The 24,737-nt window shown below is 34.4% G+C and overlaps 1 protein-coding gene across 4 annotated transcripts; it reads right to left on the reverse strand.

The window, feature by feature from the left end:
- Positions 1-958: 958 nt before the first annotated feature.
- Positions 959-18,061, reverse strand: LOC132304506 (uncharacterized). Of its 4 annotated transcripts, none has more exons than XM_059802223.1 (19): positions 17,891-18,061; positions 17,435-17,781; positions 17,077-17,239; positions 15,921-16,057; positions 14,977-15,080; positions 14,701-14,796; positions 12,404-12,497; positions 10,966-11,086; positions 10,674-10,873; positions 9,603-9,694; positions 9,469-9,524; positions 7,696-7,785; positions 7,490-7,589; positions 7,241-7,345; positions 6,880-6,952; positions 3,850-4,013; positions 2,378-2,435; positions 2,101-2,209; positions 959-1,428 (listed from the first exon to the last, which is right to left on the reverse strand). In XM_059802223.1, the coding sequence occupies exons 2-18, from the start codon at positions 17,616-17,618 to the stop codon at positions 2,154-2,156; spliced, it is 1,893 nt and encodes a 630-aa protein (XP_059658206.1). In that variant the 5' UTR covers positions 17,619-17,781; positions 17,891-18,061; the 3' UTR covers positions 959-1,428; positions 2,101-2,153. The 4 variants fall into 4 exon arrangements, with proteins under 4 accessions (XP_059658206.1, XP_059658208.1, XP_059658207.1 ...); XM_059802225.1 differs by having other exon boundaries at positions 17,435-17,647; positions 17,930-18,039; XM_059802224.1 differs by having other exon boundaries at positions 17,930-18,004.
- Between the last annotated feature and the right edge of the window lie 6,676 nt (positions 18,062-24,737).

The raw sequence follows: 24,737 nt of genomic DNA on the forward strand, positions 1-24,737 counted from the left end.
TTCTTTTCCATTAGATCCAGTACTTTCACACAAGTATAGGACTTGGAGTTTCATAATTTTTTTGATCTCCTCCTGGTCACATACGTATCTCTTTTATCAATGTTTAGAAAGGGATCAAATTGATTAGAAAGACGAACAAATTAAGGCACTAATGGTGTTGAGATAAAGAGAAAATGAGAAATTTTGTTTGGTGGCTCCAAATTTCTATTGATGTTTTTTTATTTTTTCGTTTTATGAAATTGAGGCATTTTGTATTTTTGGTTGATCTCAGATTCTCGGTTATTTGGATCTGTAAAGTTGTAAACCACTACTTGAAAACTGATACTCCTGAATTTTCCTCCTATATAAAATGTGGTAGTGTCATCTAAATTGCTATGTTTGATCATTCATCTAAATTGCAGAATTTTCCTAATTCTGGTAGCAGGAAGCAACTTGGTATATGCATTATTCCAATTATTGTTTTTGTTTTGGATTTCAGGAACAAATTAACCATTTCTTATAGTAATTTTTTTTTTTCTTTTTTAAAAATAACTTTTTTTTGGTCTGAAGAGGGTTACCAGTTCGCAACCTACAGAAAAAAAAAAAAAAAAAAAAAAAAAAAAAAAAAAAAAAAAAAAAAAAGAGAGAGAGACCATCCATATCCTTTGTTTGATTCTTATCAAAAAAATATATATATTCATATAAGTTGTACAGTACTTTTTAAAGGACTACCTGCTATTTATTACACTAATGGGTGATAAATTCCGAGAGGTGAAGAGAGAGAACAGTCACGTGAGGTTAGGTTAGGGAGACATTGTGATTATTGAAAAAAAAAAAAAAAAAATCCTATGGGTTTCGGTTTTCCCCGTAAGAGATCAGTAATACCTATTTTTTTTCATTTTGTTTAATTTTAAACAGATGTTTAAACTGGGATGAAGAACTTCATCCTCCCAGGGCAGGAAGGACTATATAAGTAAGCTTTAGACACACACACACATATATATATAAGTATGTTTAGACACATACATAACTGATATTACATTTGATAAACAAATTTGTAGTGCACACTTTAAAGAATCTATTCATGTATATATCCACATAGCAGCCCAAACCGCAAATGCTGCTTCATGCAAAATTTGGAAGTAAGCTTGTTGAGCTACTAAATAGTTGCTGCTTTTTCCCAAGTCTATCAGCTGGTTCTGAGATAAGCTTGCACCCTCAACTATTAAAACTAGATGCTCACCATCATCCTCTCATTATTACAACAGCTGAACGTGTAAACACCGACCGCTCGATCCAACAGCAAACATGCAATGTCACAGTGATGATCTCTTCGTCATATCTTCTGAACATAAAACCTGGTTAGGCAGGATCCAATCCCTTTGACATTTGAGCCAACATGTAGATTTTAAGTTGAATATATGCCTTTGAAACCCATTTGGAATTCACCTGAAAATAAAAGGAATTATCCAAATGAAATGACCACACCAGAAGCATAACTCATTGTCTAGCAAACTTTCCACAAAATTTACACTTGCCTAAGCTTTTATCCTTCCGATTCAAGTTCCCCGAAGTATACCCATATTGCACATGAAATTACTAGTTGAAGTCCCTGGCCCCCTTAATGTTTGTCAGTGAGTTTAAACATTTTGCATTGAGGACCACAACAATAATATGATCCTCATTTGAACGTCACTAGGGATCCTAAGCATAAATATCTGTTATAAAGGCATTTGACCTATTTATATATAACATTAAGATTTTTGTTCCGTGAACAAAGCTTCTACAAGAAATTATCCCACATTCGTCATATGTGCGTGCATCTTGTGAAATGAGAGCAACAGATAATTACACACGTGTATACCCTCTCTCTCTCTCTCTCACGCGCGTGCACACACAAACACACAGAGGAAATGGAAGAGGAAGAAGACGAATGACTATTACTATAGACACCGAAGGCAAAACATGCGGTCTTTTTGTCAAGTTTTCATATAGAGACAGCTAAGAAGCATGGGAGATTCTTCACTTGCCCTCCTGTAATTCATCATACTAGGAAATCAAATTCCTCGGTAAAAAAATGCTTTAGAGATAGGATGAAAATGATTTTTCAACTTAATTTACCTCGTAGTACTGCAAAGATGAAAATGCATTCATCAAGGAGCTAAATGACAAACTCATCTCTGAAATGCCTCTTTAATGGAAGGAAACCGATCAGCCCAACGAGAATAACCTGCAACCAAGTTGGAAAAATAACATCCCAATGAATTGCTTCGAAAACCTTCTTGAAATTATAATGATAAGAGTTAGATAATAAAAAATAAAAACCATAACAGTGGCAATGCTTTAAAAAATGATATATTTATTGAATTAGGGAGTAAAAAGAAAAAGATCAGCATACCTGAGGTAACTATCTGATGAAGATCCATTTCTGCCTTAGCATCATCAGACATCATATCCTGAATTTAAGTTCAAGAAAAATGGCAGCTTGTTAGTTATAATCTATACATATTTTTATGGCTGCGAATAGGTAGTAGCATCTGACCCAACCTGAACGTGGCACAAACAATGGGTAAAATAGTGCTGCAGTTTATGACAAAGGAAAGTTTGGATCAAAAGAATTTTAGTCAGAGTCAAAGGTTGGTTAGGAATAGGTTAGTAGCTATTTGCTAAAACGTTGAGAGCATTATTGGCAAAAGTTATATCCATACATTAAAGCAAATGGACAAACATAATAAAGAAAAGAAATCAGATGATCACCGTAAAAGAACGGTTTAATGTATAAGATATATTATATTAGCTGATCACTGTAAAAGAATTCAGTTCTTTTTGACAGTTCCTAAGTTTCTTTTCAAGTTTCCAACAATGATAACATCCTTAATGAAACATGTTCTACATGCCAGCTCAACCACTGGGCTATTAAGATGGTTGCCTAAGGTTCCACAAAGATAATGTTCAACAGAAAGGCCTAAGATTCAATAGAAAGGCCTATAAATAAAGCTAATTGAAGTTTCTCATACTAATTTCATTGTAGTTTTTTTCATGAGTTCATATCTTCCCTGTCTAAATGTGGTGTTTTTTTCATGAGTTCATATCCTCCCTGTCTAAATGTGGTGTGGGTCATAAAAATAGCGTGAATTTAAAGCATACACTCTCTCCAATTATTGGATGGATTGAACTAAAGGATTACCAGCTAAACTCCTACTTAAACTCTCACTTGCTATAATCTTTCCTTCATTTTTTAGATTCCTTTTATTGATTAATTAGCAAAGCATTTATACAATACAAACTTAATGAGTATTATTCATATTAATATATTGAAAATGAAAAAGTTTTCTTTACTGTTCTCGCCTCAGGCCCAATTTGTATTGAGCAGATGACAGCAAGTGAACTGGTAAGTTTTAAGCAGACTTGGGAGGCCCTAGAGTCTCACTCATGAGTCATGATTGACTTTGAAATTCTCAACCAGCATGCTCAAGCTAGATTTGGCATCTTAAAGCCAAATTAGAGTCAGATAAAGCAAAAGTCAGCCATTCCAATCCATGTGATAAGGCCTGAATTGACCTTTATTTCAGGGCCTTCAGGCCATCACACTAGTACCATATTGCAGTAGCAACAGCCTCCGACATATTGGACCATCAAAATATGATGAAAGAGATTGTAAACTCACTCCATATGTGTCCCAAAATATTAAACTTAACTCCTTTTCCATCAATGGTGCGTCATATTGAACTCTAAAAGAATTAGAAAGATACTCTTTCATCAAATCAATATCCTATCAATTTTTTATGTTGACCTTATATTTTAGGCATAAAAAAAAATGATATCAATCATTTTGGACAGAAAGGGACTATAAAACATCTAACAGGTTACCTGCTTGCACATAGCCACACTCTTCAGGATGAGCTGAGACAAACTTATTAGTTTGCAACGGTCAAAGTCTCGATGTTGTAGAAGAGCCTCCTCAGACGTTAAGTCAAATATCAAGGCACAAATGCTTGCAGCCATCATTGTAACAGATGGATCATTAGCCTTCTCTGGAAAACGTGTTCAGAAATTTCAATCAAATGTGCAAATTCTGACAAGTAACATTTTTAAGTAAAGAGAAGATTTAAAATAAAGAGCTAGCTGAAGTATGTTTACATCAAAAGGTGATTCACCTCTAGAAAAAAATAAAACCAGCATATATCATTTTTAAGAAAATCGCAGATGGAATGCAGCTGTGCATACAACATGCATCAAAAGTAAAGATATATTTTCTATGGGGGGTTTCAGTCGTCAAAGTTTTTACTCCACTTCGGTTTCTCTTTAAAAATCTTCTATTTCTTTGGAATTGGTCAACAAGAACTCATGGTAGTAACAATATTGTGATTTATATTTGCCAGTTGGAGCTATTAGCTCGTACAATTCCATGGTATGAATAGAAAATGGAATCACGACAGAAGCTCGCATCCATGTTTTATTATCATAGAAATTTTAATGATGAAATTTCAGTGAGAGAACAACTCTTACAATGCAGAGACTCCTCCAACCATTCTATGCTTTGTAGACAGGTAAGCAGTAAAGTGGAAACACGGGATACAAAGGGGCCCAAATTTGAACCCTTCTAAAATCAGAGTATCAGGCCACATTATAGATTAAAATACAGTGAAGAAAATACGCCATCAGTGACAGAGATCGAGATACAACCAGTTGCACATGATTGCCACCTATGCTAAAATAAGGGGCAAGGATATATAGGATTAGGATTTACAAAATTAGATTTGATATTCATTTTTATTTTTATTTTTTTTGGGTAGTTTCAAATTTTAGGGCTTACTCTCTAATTTATTTAGGGTTAATATATATGATTTTTTAAATTTTATTGCAATTAGGATTTACTTCGGTTGCCTATATAAAGGCTACGCAATAGGGTCATTCAAACTTTGATATTACTAATTATCGTGGTTTACAAAAGTCTCTCATCCCTTCTCTCCAATCTTAATTTATTACTGTCTAATAAAACATATATTGTATAGGATATGCGTCCGACACACGAACCCAAGTGGGACATTACAATCCTTCAATTTGAATAATAATATAACTGGAAACCCTTTTCTTTGCCACATCCCATTTAATTTGAATAATAATTGAATATATTTTTATAAAACAACAACATTCAACAATAAACATTAAAGTATAATAATACATTTAGGTTGTTGAAAGGTATAGGACGTCTCCACGTACCGTATCCAACTTTGGGACACATATTTCCGTATCCTAAGATTTGGAATTCGAGGGTTCCAACACTTAAGACACTCACCCACACGTGATACACTTACCCAAGTCCGGGTAACATAGTATGATACTATATTTGAAAAAGTTACATTTTAGTGTTCAAGAATTGTTAAACATGTCACAAAAGTATTGTAGATGAATCTGAGAAGTATCTGATACATGTTAAAATTAATATATATATATATATTTAAATTATGGAAACGTTAGAAAGTATCAGACGTGCATCTGCAAGTATTTGAGTGTCGGTATCACACACGAACATGATACTCTGACGTTATAGAAGTATTCGTGCTTCATAACATACTTGTAAACACCAAAAAGACCTGTCTCATTATACCATATTCGAGTGTCAGTATCAAACACTGACTTGATACTGGTACGTCTCCCTTATAGAAGTATCCATGCTTCATAACATATAAGTAACACCAACAAGAAGACCTGTCTCAGTATACCAAAGTTCAATAACCATATCAGGTATACATCTATTTCTTACTTCTTTGAGCTAAAATGGGAGGAAAAGAAAAAATAATAGGATTTCTTTGTTGAGACGAAAATGAGGAGGGTTATAATGAAACTGCCGGAGCCTCTCCTCCAAGGTGACTGAAAGTTTGAAACATAACTACAGAATTAATATGACGTGCTAAAGGTCCGTGTTGACACATCAAGATATCCTCTCATAGTAGCTAGTACGATTCCATCCGACAATCTATAATTAAACATTTCCATTCCAATTAACCCTTTGTAACTTTCTTTTATTCTTTTATGCTAATAAAACTAATATTATCCAGGATTCCAACAAATTGTTCTCGTAAAATCTAGTACTCTTTTTCTTTAAACCATAATTTATTATTTGACTTCCCTCTATAGACCCAAATCCTGTAATAACCAGCACTACAATAAATAAATAAATTATATAAATAAAAGAATAAAGAATAAAAATGAGAAAAGATTACTAACGAAATTAAGATGTTTCAATTCCTAGGATTTTAGCTTCTTTTTTTTTTCCTAGTTTAGACTCACAGCCTCACTCCGTTTCCTCTAATGACTTTAATATGTCACACTTTCACAACAAACATGTAGGTAAGTACAAAAAGAAAATGAAAAATAAAAAATGATCCAACTTGAAAGCCAAACTAGTATAACAGAAAACTGATAAGAGTCTAAATATCTTTGTTTGTACTTTTACCAAAAAAAATTAGAGTGGTGGTTTTGTCCTTTCTCTCTCTCTCTCTCTATATATATATATATGTGTGTGTGTGTGTGTGTGTGTGTGTGTGTGTGTGTGTGCGCGTATAGATAGATAGATAGATATAAAAGGTTTATTTTTCCTAAATATAGATATAATGTTACTTGAGAACGAACAGTTAATGGCAAGTGATTCTACTTTTCTTCCATGTGATTCAACCTTCTTTGGTTATTTATTTTTTATTGTTAGTGTCATTAAAAAAAAAAAAAAACCCACACCCACACATTTCACGATTTAAACCAAACGCTGGAAAATAAAAAGAAAAAAATTCATTTTATGTAAAAATGTTTTACGCCAAAAATGTTTTACATCAAAACAAAGAGGTTCAATTAGTAACAATAATGAAAATTGGACATTCCAAAGCAGCAATAGGCAGATACCTGTCCAATATGCCAGTGCCACCAAAAGAGGAACAAAATTAGAATCGTCCAATGAAAATTGCATTTGTTCTCTCTAGTCATCAAAAGACAAAACAAGTTAGCATCATAGTAGAGTATCAGTCAGGGACGGACCAAGGAAATTGTGTGAGGGGGCAAAAGGGGGATTTTTTTGTAATTTCAGTGGGGGTAACAATAAAATTTCATAGGTATATAATTCAAAAAAGGAAAATTTACCAGTAAATAATAGCAAAAAAAAAAGAAAATATTTCAGTGGGGCCAATTGCCCCCACTGATACACTAGGTCCGTGCCTGGTATCAGTTTATCACTAGTTCATTTGTCAAGATGCTGTGACGACATTACCATTAAAAGAAGATTCATAATTGTATCACATGCCAGGAATATGATGCCACTATCATCCACCATACAACTATTTGGCCCAATCAATTTAATAAGACAATCCACAACCTGTAAAGAGTTAATGCACAAGAAGCAAGAAATCCTCAGGATGATTAAAAGCTACGTGAATTATAAAATAGTTATTATAGTAATACAACACTGAGTTAAATTTAAGAAAGAGAACAAAGAACATAATTCAAATTAGACACTCACAGCTTTATATGCTCCAGAAGAAACCAAAACCTTACACCCATCCATCTTCATTGTTATTTGACACAGCATTGGAAGCAAAAAGCAAATAGAGTAAAAAGGGCTGTCATAAGAAACATATAGAGAACTGTTAATCTGTAAGTATATCCAAAAGAAAAGGCAAAAGAATAAAAGCCATTGAAAACAAAAACTATCAAAGGAGTCAAAACCTTGGCTCATCTTCACCTTCAACTGAGAGCATATACTCTAGAAGTTCCCTAACCTTCTCTTCGCATGCAAGGGGTGTTTCTGCAAGATAGCTAATAAAAACACAAGTATCATCTTACAAGATGATCAATTTCAATTATCATTTAGGATTCATAATAAACTAGAATATCCTATATGAATATGTTTTATCAAAATGTTCATCATAGATGATGTGAAATTTTAATTTAAAAGCTTTGCGGGGTTTACAAATTTATTAGGCTGGATTTCCTTTGTTAAATATTCAAAGGTTTAAATCAAATTGGATTTTACAAAAAGGGATGTAGAAACGCAAATCCACAATTGAAGTTGCAAAAATCCCATCACTGCCGAGAAATGGTGTCGTGGAAGAGATGAGCTCGAGTAGGGGCTTGGAATATTTCTTGGAGGAGAATGGGATAGCACAGAGAAGGGAGGTAATGCGTAGCTGCTTGGTCGGTAAATTCGACCGAGAGGTTGGAGCTTCTCTCGGATTGAACAATGGGATGGTAGGGCTTGGAAAATATCTTGTGGAGTTTCGGTTTCACCATTGCCAGACACCCTCATGCTCTTGGAAAGAAGGATTTTGGTTTACGGGTAAGGAAAGAAGGATTTTGGTTTACCGATTACCTTTGAATCTCTAGCGCTCAGACTTTTTGTGGCCACGGGAGATAAGTCTGTGCGGTATAGAGGGGTGGAGGCTGAAAAGATATCAGACGCCAGTAGAATCCTTGTTGCGGTGAAGGATGGCGGTGAAATCCCGAAATGGATTTTGCTAACGATGACAGACTGTGCTACAGAGTTAGTTTGGTAGAGGAGAGGTCGCTGGAGCTTATTTTGACAACAGCCAACCTCCAACGAAGAGACGAAAGCTCCTTTTTTGACCGAGGAGGAGTGGTTTCATGCGTAAAGGGAGGCAAAGACAGACGGGCAACCAAATGAGGAAGGGGTGGGTCATGTGGCATGTGCAAGAGGGCGAGGAGTCATTGAATCTTCTTCTTCTACACTATCCAGTGGCTTGGAACAGTTGGGCTATGCTTTTGGGTTTGATCGGGGTTCACTGGGTCATGCCACGTACCACAATGAGCATGATTGAATCTTGGAGATGAGGTACGCTGGGTGGCACCCTTGTGTGTATGGCAGGGCTTGTGGATGGAGAGAGAACGAAGATCCTTTGATGAAGAAGAGACTCCTATTGGGGTGCTTAAGTTCTCTATTATTAGTTCTTTATTTTTTGGGTTCTTGGGAGGAATTGTATATCTACGGGAGAGTTGGTGGATTTTGTGGACATATTGAGAGTTTAGGGGTCTTATTTGGCCCTTGTGCAGTTGTTTTGTGGATGCGTTCCCTGGTTGAACACGCTTTTAATGATACGAATGATACTTGTAAAAAATATATATATAATATATAACGTATAGGTTTCCATAAGCTTCATGAAAACAGCGTAACTTATTAATGCATCAAAATGTCTTCAAATAAATAATAGACTACATAATATGCAGATTAAAAAATAAAAATAAAAACGATTCATGCCACTCTGCATGCACTATCCAAATAACCAAGAGTTTGCACATATCATATATCATTTACTTCATGGATCATGGCCGCCTAGAGATAGAGAAGATTAGAAGAAAGACTTGCATATATTCAACGGAAAGTGAAAACAAAAACCAATATCACTTGCATTCAAGTCGATTCATTGTAAAGCCGTTAAAATATACACACACACACACACATACATAGAGAGCACATAGGCGTACCTCCCAGTAATTCGCACTGAAGCAAGAAGATCATCTCCTTTCTTTTGTCTATGATCCTGTGAATCCATTATATGAATACAGTATTAGCACAATAACTTTTGACACTTTCAAATTATTGCCTTCAGATAGATTACCTTTGCATCTTGTAAATACTCCAGAACTACACCAATTGTCTCATTGAGCCCAGAGATCACCTTGGTGAACGTACTATCGCTAATAACGCTCCCTGTATATAATTCCAAAGAAAATTTAATGATCCAATAAGAGTAGCACAATAAAATATACGGTAATGTTGAGGTCCCTAAGACTATTCATAACAAAACATACAAAGCTAAATAACATCAACAATATAACAAAGAAAAAAGTGTTAAAGAGAAGTTCTTTAGCATGGGTTTGATGGATATTTTTGTTGTTGCGAGCTTTAAGTACAAACCTTGCTTCAAAACCAAACACTTCCAAAAAGGCTAGTCAAGCTACATTTCTGAATGAGAATGTCACAAGCTATGAAATGGAGCTAGGGATGCTATAAAATATTCTTGGTTATCTGGGTTTCTAGTTTTCGCACTCAAGATTTCGACTATAAACAGACTTTGGGTTTTCTGTATCCTGTAAGTGGCGCTCCATCCAATGTGTAGACAAGTCAGAACTTAGTGCAGGTTCTACAGCAATGAGGGAGGAGTGTTGAGTCATGTGAGCTCTCTCTCGGACAACCTTTCAATTCAGATTAGTCGAGTGAAACTGAACAGAAACAACTATTTGGCTTGATAATGTTTATGCCTCTTGTCAGTTCAGGCACGAAGCATGTGTGGTTATTTGCTAGGAAGCACAGACATGCCTAAAAGGGCAAAGAATCCGTGTCGGACACCACCATGTGCCAGACACGCCCCGACACGTGTGAGACACACCAAAAAATGTATCTGAATTTTTTATATGTTATAGAATATTTGGACAAGGTACGGCCAGGCCATGGACATGCATGCATCCGACATGCATGTCCCATTCTTGGGTTTAAAATTTTTTTTTTATAAGGCATTCTCGAGGATTTGTGAGAAAGTTTTAAAAGGAAGTTGGGTTGAAGTGTAAATATGAGTAGTTGCTTAATAACTTTCAATAATATGATGGTCATTACATAATTACTTAAAAGTAGTTGTTTTACAAAACAATTCTATTTTAAAACAATCATATTTCCACCAACATTTGGGTACCTTCATCTCCACCCGCATTTGATATCAGTTTAATTATCTTTTCCACCAACGAGAAAACAATAGCCAGGTCCCGTTGCTTCAAAAAAATTGCATCAGCACTGGACGAAGTACTTCTGGAAGCTTCATATTTCAGGTAGGCAAGATCGTTGAGAAGAACTGCAATTTCAACCCTAGATGACTCTAAAACAAGCAATATACACCTGGAAATGATATTGGCAAGAAACTAAAACCATACAGCCCAACTAAAAAGGATCGCTCGAAGTAAATAGCTACTATGACTTGCATCACTTACCGGTCAGCCGGAATACGGTCTTCTCTATCAGATAAGTTCATTTGACCGATTAGCCACTCCTCTCCCAGCATTGATATCATGGACTCCGCCAAAATAAGAGCATGAAGCTTTTCAGCAGGTGCTGCACAACAAAAGGTGTTAACAATAGAACAAAAAATTCTTCAAAGATATCTACAGTTAGTACGCGAGTCCGATTCAAAAAAATAACTAATCAGGTAAATCTTAATCTGAATTATTATAGGAGAACCCTCAACAATAAATAGAAGATAAAATATGTTCGGAGACCCTAATTCCACCAATAGTGCTACCTAGACATGGCCAACCTCTCAAAGAGCAAGAAAAGAGAGAAAAAAAACGTAAAAATTGAGGAATCATTTTCTAATTCTTTTAATAACAATTCCATAATGGTCACTTATGCAAATGGAAATCCACTCACTTCAGTACCAAAAAAAATAAATAAATAAATAAATAATAATAATAATGGAATTACCACATGCATCAAAACAGTTCACCTAAAATTACTGTGTCATATGCAAGCACTTAAATTCCATCATTCTACACTTAAATTAATGGTTCAGTAAACCAACAGGTAAACCAAAGTTGAGATCAAAACCTTCAATATCTAACTTCTCATTATTTGGTTAAAGACTTCAATAAGTTTCATACAACACCAGTGACATAAGTCACCAGGATTTGACCAAAAGACATGATATCTTCTAAAACACTGTAATGGTCTTACAGGACAAGGTTTCAGCAATCTTATGATAGTCCACACTAGAGGTCTAGAAGCTAATCAGTGATGCGAAACCTGAAGACTTCTTATGTCCCATCCTAGTTGGCCAGGAGGGGTGGGACATTGTTCTACCAGTCGACCAAGCAGCCCCTCTGCAAGAGAAGACCAGATTCAAAAGGAAGATCCTTAAAAAGATGCCCCCCTCTGCGAGTGAAGACTCATTACTATTCGCTGAAGGTTAAGGCTTTCTTAGAGATTTGCATGTGTAATCTAATCAAAACAACCCCAATTCACCGATTTAACGACTTACTATGATTGCTAACCAAGATATATAATTAAAATATCAATTCCTCATGGATCCTCATCAACTAGGATGCATCAAAATGGTCAAACAGTTCTTGATGACCTTAAATTAACCCTAAGATCCATCAATTTTTACAAAACACAGAGCTAAACATGCATGCATGTAGACAGGAGAAAAAAAAATATAGTAACAGATTTTTACAAATTAAATAACCCTAAGATCCATCAATTTTTACAAAACACAGAGCTAAACATGCATGCATGTAGACAGGAGAAAAAGAAATATAGTAACAGATTTTTACAAATTAAATAGAATGGTAAATATCATCGTCTAGTAAACAAGGAACACTGTAACAAATAGAAAGTTTATTTTACATAAGAACAGCAAAATGTCAAACTTACCAACACGATTCTGTAGAATTGCCACAATACCAATCCGTATGTAAGTTGACCAAATGTCACTTGTCATCAGGCGTAACTCTTGACGTACTGGTGCCTAAGAATAGCAAGAAGAAGCCACTTAACATTTGGAGTTGGTGCTGTTAACTATGCAAAAGCATATACATTTTATTTATAAAATTTGGAACAATACCGTAATTTTTGTGTTTGAAAGTGCCCTGATTCAGGGCTAAGGAAGCAGTCAAGCAGTTGGTAGGCTAAGAAGAGTTGAGCAAAGTGGCAATACAACATAATATCTAGGGAACAAGCCGGAATCTTCAAGATACAATATAGTAAATTTGTTTTTATGTGACATCTGGTTACAGATTAGATTGTGCTACACTACATTATTACCATCTTATGTTGACTGTAAAGCAGGCATCATGGTCTACGTGAACAGGGCATTGGTTTTGAGTTTCATTACCTGTTCTGTAAAAGAACTTGGAACTAGTATCAGTCTTCGTAAGAAATTGAACTCCAGAATTACTTGAGAACCTACTTACATTGCTAAATTGTTGCCTAAGATAACAGCAAAGGTTCCACTAATAAATTGTTTCTGTTGACATTAATCTCAATTTTTACAGTAGCTCTTGAATATTAAATTCTCCAACCTCAATTCTCAAGTCCTCTGTGAAGTTTGGTACAAACAACAGGATTTAGTTTTAAATTAAAAGTTAGAAAAATAATTAAACAACAATAAAAAAACATTCTCTCAAAAATAAAAGAGAGAGAAACAAAGTTGTTAACACGGTGACGGGTAATCCTACAACCCATGTCTTATGAAGTGAAGCATACAAGTAAATAACATCGTTCAATATCTATAGACTAATAAGGTACTTATAAACGTAGAAGTAGAGAGACAAGGGTTTAGAGTTCTATTCTCAAACAGAAACTAGTTTTTTAGAAATTTCGACCGATCGATGAATAGATCAACATGCATCCAATGCCTTTCTATTGATCAGTCAATCAATTGAAGTGCCCTAACTAGAAGATTTCAGAATTAGAAACTTCCAAAAACACTTTTATGCAATTCAATTAGGATTTCTACAAATCAAAATATGAAATAATGGAAGCATAACATATGAATGCACGAGCCATAATTTGGTGAATGCATTTAGCAGCATCAATTTACCTTTACACGCTTGGCTTTGAAGATTGGTTTTTGCCCTTGATTGAAATTTTTTTCCAACTTTGACCATGTCCAAGAGTTAACAAACTTGACACTAACTTATGAAAATCTATCTATGTAAAAACAAAAATAAAAATACGGACTCGTTTTTTTATCACGAAATATGCCACCTAAATTCAAGAAGGGGAGACTTAACTATAGATAAGGACGTAAATTAAAGATAAAAGTATGTACTGTTTATCAAAGCTAACAGCCACCCCCCATGTTTGATATTTTTGGTTATTTGTCCATTTGTCTATCAATATTTCCCACACACAACATACTGCACAACCTAATATCTCGTAAAATGATGTTGCCCAGGTTTAAGTTCAAAGAATGTCATATATTGAAATAAGGCAAGTGGCAAGCCCAAGGTGCAATAGTGATCGAATTGAAGAGTGGCCTGAGGACTGCCCCATGCCCTCTAGAGTCACTCATGAGTCAAGAACTGAAGCCAAAAGTGTTTGAGTAGATGTTCCAAGTCCAGGTCAATCAAACAATAGCATGGGTTTACTACTTTATCACTAAATATTGACAATCAAGTTCTCAAAGCATTGGTATATAGAACCCATACTATGCCAAATGATAGTCCAGAAATACTTAAATAAAAAATTAAAAGTAATCAAGCTTTTAAATCTTGAGTTCACAGGAGAGTTTATATCCTCATTGAAGATGTCAAGTGCAAGTCGGTCAAGGTAACATGATGTATAAACATCAACATCAAATTCAGACAACCATTTAAACAAAGCCTACATTTTACAGTACAACATGCCCCATGTATCCAATCTGTAACTAAGGTTCAATCTTCTAACTCTTGATTCCGTAACAGTTTCAATCCTTATAGAAAATGAAATTTTCAAACAGGAAATTCTCTATTAATTTTAACCCAAAGCTAAGAAATGGCCCAAAATATAAATTATGTCACACAGGTTTAATCTGAAATCCCAAGAAGAAGTCATCCAGCCAATAGCTAACAGTACCAATATGTTAAGTAAAACTGAATTAGAATTTATTCAGGAAAAAAAAAACTGAGACAGAATTTACTTTTGCAGTGACAGAGAATGATAAAGTTTAGTTGAAAATAGTTGCATACAGAATATTTTGAGGATAGGATGGTAGATAGTAGGTGCAGTGCTTCAAATTTTAGAGCATTGTGCAACACAGCGAATTGCTTTGCTATTGTAGCCACCTGCAACAATAAGAAATGTTCAAAAGCTTCTCCACCAGAAACCAAGTCTAAAGCCTCAAACATATAGGAAAGAAGTAAATGTGTTTCATTAGAAAAAGGCTAGAGGACTTAAAAAAAAACAATAATGGACTCAACATATGAAAACTATAAACTATATAGCTCTACAAAATCTAAGCTCACCATCTTTGACAACTCTGATGAATATCCATTGTTAATAATGTCCAGGGACAGTTTACTTATTATCAACTGAACAAGTCTCATGGCAAGCTCCAACAAGTGAGAACCTGGACCAATGCAGCAACCCATAAGCTTTGGGCACATTGAAATAGTGGCATATAAATTTATAACCCACTTGCTTATGCATTTCTATGAACAATAGAGTGGATGCTACGTAAGCTGCCTAATACTATGAAAACAATAGATGACAAATGTTTATCTAGACCTTACAGCCACAAAGTTCACCATTGCCCATCCATGTAGTGTGCATTAATCAAGGGCAAGGACAGACTAAGTCGAGGCAGCAGTCCCCACTCAATTTCTTTTTCTTTTTATTTATTTATATATATATATATTACAGCAATTCCAAAGTTCTACTTTAAAATTCCCAAAATCTCTTGGTCTTTACTATGGTTATAGTCTTTGAGCCTCCAACCAAAAATATACATTCTGGATTATAACCATTTAAAACCCCAAACTCATGACCCAAATCCAATATTAATCCCTAAGTAATGTAAATTACTAAATTAGGCATCTCTCTCACAGGAAGTATAAAGAATGAGTTGCGTCTGTGACCGATCATTAGCAATTCACTTTCCGACAAATCAAGTCCACCCTTCCTCAAGTAAATTTCTAAAACCAATCATGGTGTGGTGGCCAGTGAGGCTACAAACTAATCTTTAGCATTATCTGTACAAAGTGGCTCCCTCATACCCGAACCCATTCCTCAAACTTGTCAACCCAAGCTTTAACACTGCCACAAGTTCTTCACTAACCACATTTGAATTGCAATTATATAATACAAGGATATTAATTGCAATAAGCTATTAAAAAAATCCTATACTCCTCTATTAACCTAATTCTTACAAGATCATTAGCATAATTCAGTTAAGAGATCGAGTTACAACCATCTGAGAAGTTAACCATTTGAGAAGCTAGCACTTTCATGCCTCCAGATTCATACAATGATGACACTCCATCTTCACAAGCACTTGATACCAAAAATAAGAATTCATAGCATTCTTCAACAACACAAGAGTCCAATCTGTATGTTCAAACATCATATAGTTAGAGAACACAAAAGCATAACAACAAGATGTCCCCTTCTGATACTTGAGCAAAATAGAACAGGGAGAGAGAAAAAAATAAAAAATAAAAAAATTTGAGAGAGAAAAAAAAAAAAAAAGGAAGAAGCTAGCATCGACAATGTCGAATGTATTAACAGTAGAAAAGAAGAGTTACTTCCCAATCAATATAAATTAGAACATCAGGTTCATTTTTTAAGCTTATATATTGTTCATAATTCATTTCAAATAATACTGCAGTAATAATCAGAGGAGCAAGAATAATTGACCCTAGACCAAAAGATATATAATGCAACTCAAAAGAACCTGACTTCAATTACAAAGTTTGGCTAACAAGACTTGTTTAGCCAATGTACTCTTATCTGATTGTATTTTTAATCACACTATAGGAAAAGCTATCATTCTTCACTAACAAAGCACTCATGAAGTCGATCTTCACAACCAAAGTTAATTAATGAAGTCAATCTTCACAACCAAAGTTAATTAATGAAGTCCTAATGCGGTCAGTAATGTGTTGGCCCACCAAATTAACATGACATCATTAATTAAGATCTTCTTTGAAAAGCTTTTACTTCCTCCAAATATCCCCAAAATTGTGAAATTTACTGCAAACCAGCCTACCTTACAACTCAGTGAGGTAATTCATTCATCTAGTCAAGAAATGAATAAAAATACTAATTTGTTACAGCATATATAATGCGAAAGAATTTCGATTGCTACTAATAATTGGTCGCATTAAAAGTTACAGGCTGAATTCCTATACATTGTTTATATGAAACGTCTACTTTTCTATTGTTTGGAAAATTAATTTTGAAAGAAATTGAAACCAAATAGAATTAAATTTCTTCACTAAAATTAAAAAATATAAGCAATAAAAAAACAATCTCTAATTTTGGATTAATCAAGGATACAGAAAAAGAATTGGGGCAATAAATATTAAAAAATAAATAAATAAATTACTCTAGTAGGAAAGCCTTACTCTTTTGACATAATCTCTAAAATGAGAGGAATCTTCAACACCATATCTTTAGATGAAGCAATCTCAGGAACCCGACAAAATGCAGCAAGAACAGTGACCGATAACTGCAAATACGCATTGCGATTATCATCTCCACTCGCACTAACACTTCCTTTTCCCAACCCTAAAAAATATATAAACATATTATCAAACACAAGCTCATTAATATTTGGTAATAAATAATCAAATTTCTTTCATTACCTTAGTTCATATGGACTATAATGAACAGAAATTGATTTCTTTTTTGTTTTTGATGCGTTTTCAGATTAAGTTTTTCAGATAAATTTATTGAAGAAGGGATAATTATTGGATAGATTACCTGTTTGTAAGAGGCGATCGAGGAATCGAATACCGACGGCATCGAAGACCTTGCGAATGGAGGCATGGTCGTCTCCTTTGCAGAATTTAGTAACGAGAAGGAGACCTGCGAGTCGTTGCTCGTCTCTCTCGCCTTTCAGTAGCTTCAAGCAATCTTCCAGCGACGGAGAGTACTCTTCCTGCATTTTTTTTTTTTCCAAAAGCAAACCAACAACTTCTTCTAAAGGGTCAGTTTGGTGCAATGGAAAAGAGAGGAAAGGAAAGGGAAGGTGATGGAGGGTGACTAAAAATTTGTGTTTGTCAAAAATAGTTGGAAGGAAAGGGAAGGAGAGGTTTGATGAATAATTTCTGATGCCAAATTTACCCACACAAAATCAAGGATTTAGTTAGCAAAACAAGAATTACAGACCTTGATTAGTTGATTTAGAAAAAAAATTAAAACAAAACCTATACATACAAGTTAGCAGTTGCAGAGAGGGGGGGGGGGCAAGCTTACAGCGGGCCAGCGGCTGAAACTTGCGAACGGCGAACCCGAACTACAACAGCGGGCGATGGAAACTGAAAGGTATGGGTTTTGATTTTTGGAACAATCTGAAACAATATGTCGATATGGGTTTTGAACTTTTGATTCTTGCAGACAGATAGATAAACTGAAATATATGGGCTTGGAACTTCTGATTCTTGTAGACTTTGTAGTTTGCAGTTGCAGAGAGAGAGAGTGTGTTGCAGAGAGATGGAGGCGGGGAAGGCTAAAACGATTTGCCCTAAAAATATTTTTATCCTTTGCCACCTTACCAAATATAGCCAGAACTGATGTGTGTGTGACTGCAAGAGAGTGTGAAATATGCAGCTAGTGGAGAAGATACTAGAAATATTGAGAATTCTAGGGAGACAACATTATATTTTGGTATGGCTATGGACTTGTTTGGGTCCTTTTGTATTGGCCCGTAATACTACGATGTACATATTATTGTATACATTTATACAATTTGCTTCAGTTATTCACTTCGAATATGACCAGAGGACTTCTCGCTGAATTTAGGTGCTTTATAGGTCCTAGGTCAAGGGTTCGAGTCCCCGCTAGATGTTCTTTGTAGTTAGTCTCCGTTACCCTTATAGTGACTTATCAGACCCGGGTGGGAAAACGCCTTTTCAGACTCTCAGGGATTAATCGGGTTGTAGATTCGTGCCTTCCCGAATGCTTCGGGTCAACAAAAAAAAAAAAATTTGCTTCAAATTTTTTTTTTTTTAGGTTCTATATTGGCTGAAAAGATTGACAACTAAGAACAGCTTGTCAACTAAAATTACAGAAAAAAATTGAGTCCAAAAATGACATATTTCATTTGATATAAACAAAATTAGGCCTCCATTTTTGCGTCATATAACAACATATGTTTTCTGTTTTAGAATCTCTAATTTAAGAGTACCAAGAGAATGTTTCTATGATATGTGGGATATTAATCTCTAGCCAATAATACTTTCTTTTCAACTTGATGAAACTCAACCCTCCCTTTTCTTGCATTTAGTATAAAATAGTCCACTGAGAAGAGCATCAATTTTTATAAGGATCTTTTAAAAATACAATTTTTCTTGATCAACCATTCAACTCAAAAATTGGCAATTTTAAAGCCATACAATAGGTATTCCTTAATCAGATAAATTGATTAAACCATAAAAAATAAAAATAAAAAATTAATTAATTACTTTTTTTTTAAGCACAATGATCGACCTAATGAAAATTTTGAGATGTCAACATTTTAGTGTTCCAACTCTACTGAAAAGTGAACAAGAATATGACTTTTGAATATATATATATATATATATATATATATATATATATATATATATATATCGGGAAGAAACTTAATGGGAGTCGGACCCTTAACCTCCACTATGCTACAACATTTGGACTTTTTCTATTCTTGTTAAAAAACATGGCAATAGTAAATGATTTGAATTGTTTGATTTTAATATTATGCTCTTAAACAAATGTATATAACTTTTACTGAGCTTGCAAAATTATTATTTTGGGAAATAATAAATTCAATTTGATCCTCACACACACAAAAAAAAATAATAATAAATCAAACAAACAAACCAAAAAAACACTTTTTTTTAATAAAAATAAAATTGATTATAAACATAATAAAAAGGGTAAATAGTAGTAGTATGCTTAAGTGTCGATTACCAAAAATAAAAACTAGTACTACTAATTTTTGTTCTCTCACACCTAACAAATAGCTCACATCCTTTTGAAATGACGAGAAGAGTCAAAATGGTTTCAAGTGGATACACACAGGTTCCACGGTTATTTTTGGTCTTGTCCAGCTAACTCCAAGCAACCCCTTTTCCGTTTTTTTCGCCACCTCCCATTACAGGTGTATTATATATATATATATATATATATATATATATATATATATATAACGCTCATTCCGTCCCCTCCTCATCTTCCCTCCCTTTCTCTGTCTAAGGTACCATTGCAGTTTTGTTTTTCTCTCTACGATGGAAGACGAAAGGGAGACAACTTCACTAAGGCAGAAGTTCAAGAGATCCTCCATGACACACCTCTCTTGCTGCTTTCACAGCCGGCGATACGAAGAGCTCGAATCATCGGAGCCGGAGATCAAATGCAATCGCCGGAACCGACATCGCCGGCACTCCTACGATTTAACCTATGATGCGATGAGTTACGCCTTGAATTTCGATGAGGGAGAGCCGGTGGCGGTCGCTTGGGACGATGCTGAGATTCCGGAGAGTGGCTTCTCGCGGAGGTTGCGGAAATCGCCGGCGGCGAGAAATGCTGAGCATCGAAGGCCAATTCGAGAGGCGATGAGGAGTCTGGAGACGAGAGCAGAGATGAAGACGACGACGACGAACGTTGAGCCAATGACGCCGGGGCGGAGGAGTGTTACGCCGCCGCCGTCGACGATGTCGCGAGAGATCTTAGTCGAAACGTTTTAGAATGTGGTGGTTTTTGATACATTATGTGTTTTGTGTCCGACACTCAACATGTTATTTTGAATACTTTCCAATGTTTAATAACCTACTGTGTATATGGAACTGTTATATATCTATTATATATATATATATATTAGAAATGTGAAATTTCAATATAATTAAACAATAATGAAAAACTCTAAGCATGATTTTAAAATAAAATTTCTGAAATGTTTATCAAATTCAGAAAAAAATATAATTTTAAACATTGTATTTATTCCATATAAGTATTTTTATGATACAATAATATTTATTGAAATATGGTAGAAAAGAACATCTTATGATAACTCCTTTACCTCTCAATCGGTTGGTGAGAATTCAAAAATTATGGTAGATATATTACACTCCATACTAAAAATTCTTTGAGATAAGTAAAAATTAAAAAAATTATATATATTATATAAGAAATTTAGCTCTAAATTAATAAAAAAAATTATTTCTTTAATTGATCCAAACGATGAGAAAAAATAAATATAAAAATAAGTGTACACCATGAAAACACAAATGCATAGCTAGATTCGAAGTCACATTAATAAAAAATTTAAAAGAAACTTGACTTCGTAAATATATCGAAGTTGTAGACTTTGAGCGCTAAAATTTTACATTCGAAAAACTTCTTCAATGCTAATAGATACGGAAATGAAATTTAAAATCAATAATCAAATAAGAACCCTCATTAAATGCAAATTTAGTGTAATATATTGCATTTGCATCTTAAGGAGGAAAACACTCCATAACAAATTATATTTAGATAATCAAGAATCAAGTTTTTATATACGACCAAAGGGGCTATAGCTTAATGGTACAATATTCTCATCCTCAAAAAGAAGGAATGAGTTCGAGTCCAGACGTGGACAAAAAAGTGTGTGTGAGTACTTACCTAATACTAATAATAATAATAAATTTAGGTTCTTTGAACTTTATGTACACTAACATGCATATATTGGACTAAATGACTTTCTTTTATTTGATAATACTAAATGTCAACTTGAAAAAAACCTAATTAAGAAATGGAGAGATAGTACAATACTTGTGGTCAACAAACATTAAATGTTCCAGAGATTAATTGTTTTCGAAACATGCAATTGTTGCTAGAATACTATTGTGTCTTGTCTCATTGAAAAGTTATAACATTCTTATTGAAGATATTTCAATTTATGTAGAAATTACTGACTACTTTATAATATTTTATAGCATTCTCATTGAAGATATATATGATAAACACCTGAAAAATAAAACAAAAGTAGGTCAATACCCACGACCAAGTCCTTTCACCACAATCCAATAAGAGAACCGATAAACGATATATCCCTAACCAAAATCATGCAATATCTACATAATCGATACATGCATATACATACTAAAATATAGGGCAGTCTCAACCGGATAGTAGGTATCTCATAAAAAACCACGCACAATGTGGTCAAAAGTCGCCCTCTACCAAGGCCCACACATCTCCTATATCCAGTTACTCATCTCCGGCAATATACGCCTCAGTCCTAACCACTAATTCTTATATCTCAAGCTCGTATCCGTGTTCACATATAAATATATAATAACGTCATCAATAAAGCCATATTTAACGTGTCTTGACTTATTAGCCAGCCCACCTACTCAGCAAATGTCAAGCCATATCTAACTATGGTATAACATATCAATAAGCCTACCTTATTAGTTATCTCAATGATCCCATCACTGACATTTATCAATCTTATCATAATCGTATAACTAATAAATGCTGGGCAACAAATCCTTGAACATCGAACCACATACCTCGATAGAGATGAATCAGGTCTATGGCAACGAATTTAAAAGGTATAAGTGAGTCTTGACTCATACAGCTCATGTGGTTTGACCACACTTACATGCATACATAAGTCCTATTACTATCATCTGTACCAACAGTACAACAAGCATATACAGTCAAGGATCAAATTTTAGATCACCAACATGTCAATATATATGACTATAATTATAAACCAAATTAATGCATTAATGATCACAATTTAAGTATCATAAAAGAATAATAAACAACTTATTAATTAATTTAATCCTTTCATTATTCATCCTCATCCTAACCATATCTATCAATAATACAACGTACAATCCAGTTATAGATCATGTATGTATATCATAAATACTTCAACAATTAAGATCATAAATTAAGTTAATGCATTTAACTCCACAATTTAAATATTATAAAAGATTAATTTAACTTATTAGTTAATTTAATATTTTCCATCAAGTCTTGAAGTATATGAGTTTAATACAAATTTCATGCAATTAAATCATGGAACACTGTTCCCGAAACCTTAGTATGTGTTTCGAGCTTAATAAAATCAATTCAGGGCCGTTTAAAGCAATTTTAAAGAAATATGTGCCCTAGTGCTTGAGCACCCCCTCACAGTGCTCGAGCACTGGTTCTCAAACAGCGTAGTGCTTTAGCACTGGTTTGTAAATGTGATGTTCCTCGACTCCGAGACATGGGTTGATCGGGCCTAAGCCCAAATCCGATGGAATATCAAACAATTAAAGTATTTAACAAATATAGAATACAAAATAATTTAAGAATAAAGAATAAAAGCTGAAAGAAACTAGAATAACACATCCTTGAATAAATAAAATAATCCTCCATAAAATAATGTCATAAAATCCTCCAATATAAAATCCAATCAACTGATACCGTTACAATTCGGGAATCCATCGTGTGGACCCCTAACAAAAGCAACTAAGATAAAACTAAAAAAAAGATAACATAGATAGAACCCTACGTCAAGTCGGTAGAGTGATGATGACTGTCTCGATTTGCTCGGCACGGTCAAGCTCTAAGATTGAAACTGTTGAATACCTGAAAAATAATAGTGGGTTAGGCCCACGAATAAGTTCAACTCTACTACAATCCAAGCTGAGATCCGATACACGTATACATTCTCGTCAACTCAGCAATATCTAATAGTTCGTATATATATAAATACACACTAAATTAAGGAACCTTACTAGACTATAGGGTTGCCTCAACCTGAATAGTAGGCAACATGCAAAACGCACATATAGTGGGCATGAGTACCTAGACCTACCAGGGCACACAACTACACTATATCTAGCTACATATCCCTGGCAATATACGCCCCCTAACCACTGATCCTGAGACTCAAGCTTATATCATGGCATATAATAATATATATAAAATCCGTATAAGCATAAAATAAAATATCATCCATCTGATGCAGTGGCCTGACATTAATAAGTAAGACTTAACTCCATGGTTAATACATTCCCTTATAACAATAAATAGGTAGAACTTAACTTCTTTTGTTAATCCGTCCTTAGAATGCCACCATCCCATACTGGTGCATTAAATCCTTACAGTGATGCAAATAATTATAACTACATCCATGGATCTTATATAAACATGATATAAAACATGTATACAATCCTTGCATATAATTAAGCAACAATAATAAATCTAAGTAGCACGCATATAATTTATTTTATAAAAATTATAAGGCATCTCAAATAGACTGTCTAAATATCCACAACATGATTAAACTATTTCAATTCAATTGATTGATTTAAAACTATTTAAAACAATTACCCATAATTAAACTTTTAAGTTAATCATGCCTAGCATATTATTGAGTCTATGCATTCCAGTTAATCGCTGGGTCCAAAACAGTCCTTAAAATTAATTATACAAACCCAAACCACCCTAGAGACGAACCTCCATGCCAATACCATGCACTGAACCAACACAATCGACGGTTCCAATAACCGATCGACGTGTTTCCTCCAGGCGTTGACTGGTTTTCCAAAATCGGTCGACGTGAATCACCAAGCCGTCGACCTGTTCTCCAAATCTGGTCGACGTGATTCCTTAGGCATCGAACGGTTCATACAAACCGGTCGACGTGACCCTGTGGCCTTTCGTCTTCTTTGGCTCCGGCAACTCTATCTTTCGTTAAGGGTCTTAAGGCTACTGTTTTAAGTCCCGATCACCTTAAACAATATTTTTATCCTTTATGCATAATTTAAACAAGTTATAATCAAGAATTCATGCAATATAATTCTAAATTAATCAAACAAATACATACACAAATAAAACATTGTAATTCATCTTTTATGCATACATGGTTGGTTTTAATGATTTTAAATTCCTAGAATTGTCCTAGGCATGTATAGAACACAGACCAAAGGGAAGGAGATAGAAGTAAAACTTGCTTTTGAGATTTCGGATTGAAATCTCAACTTCTTCTTCCTATATTTTCTGACGACCTTGATTACCGTCAAACCCCCTCTCTGCTGCA

This window comes from Cornus florida, unplaced genomic scaffold, assembly GCF_030987335.1.
Source record: "Cornus florida cultivar Cherokee Brave unplaced genomic scaffold, ASM3098733v1 CherokeeBrave_3.0.0_Hap2_Chr04, whole genome shotgun sequence".
NCBI lineage: Eukaryota > Viridiplantae > Streptophyta > Magnoliopsida > Cornales > Cornaceae > Cornus > Cornus florida.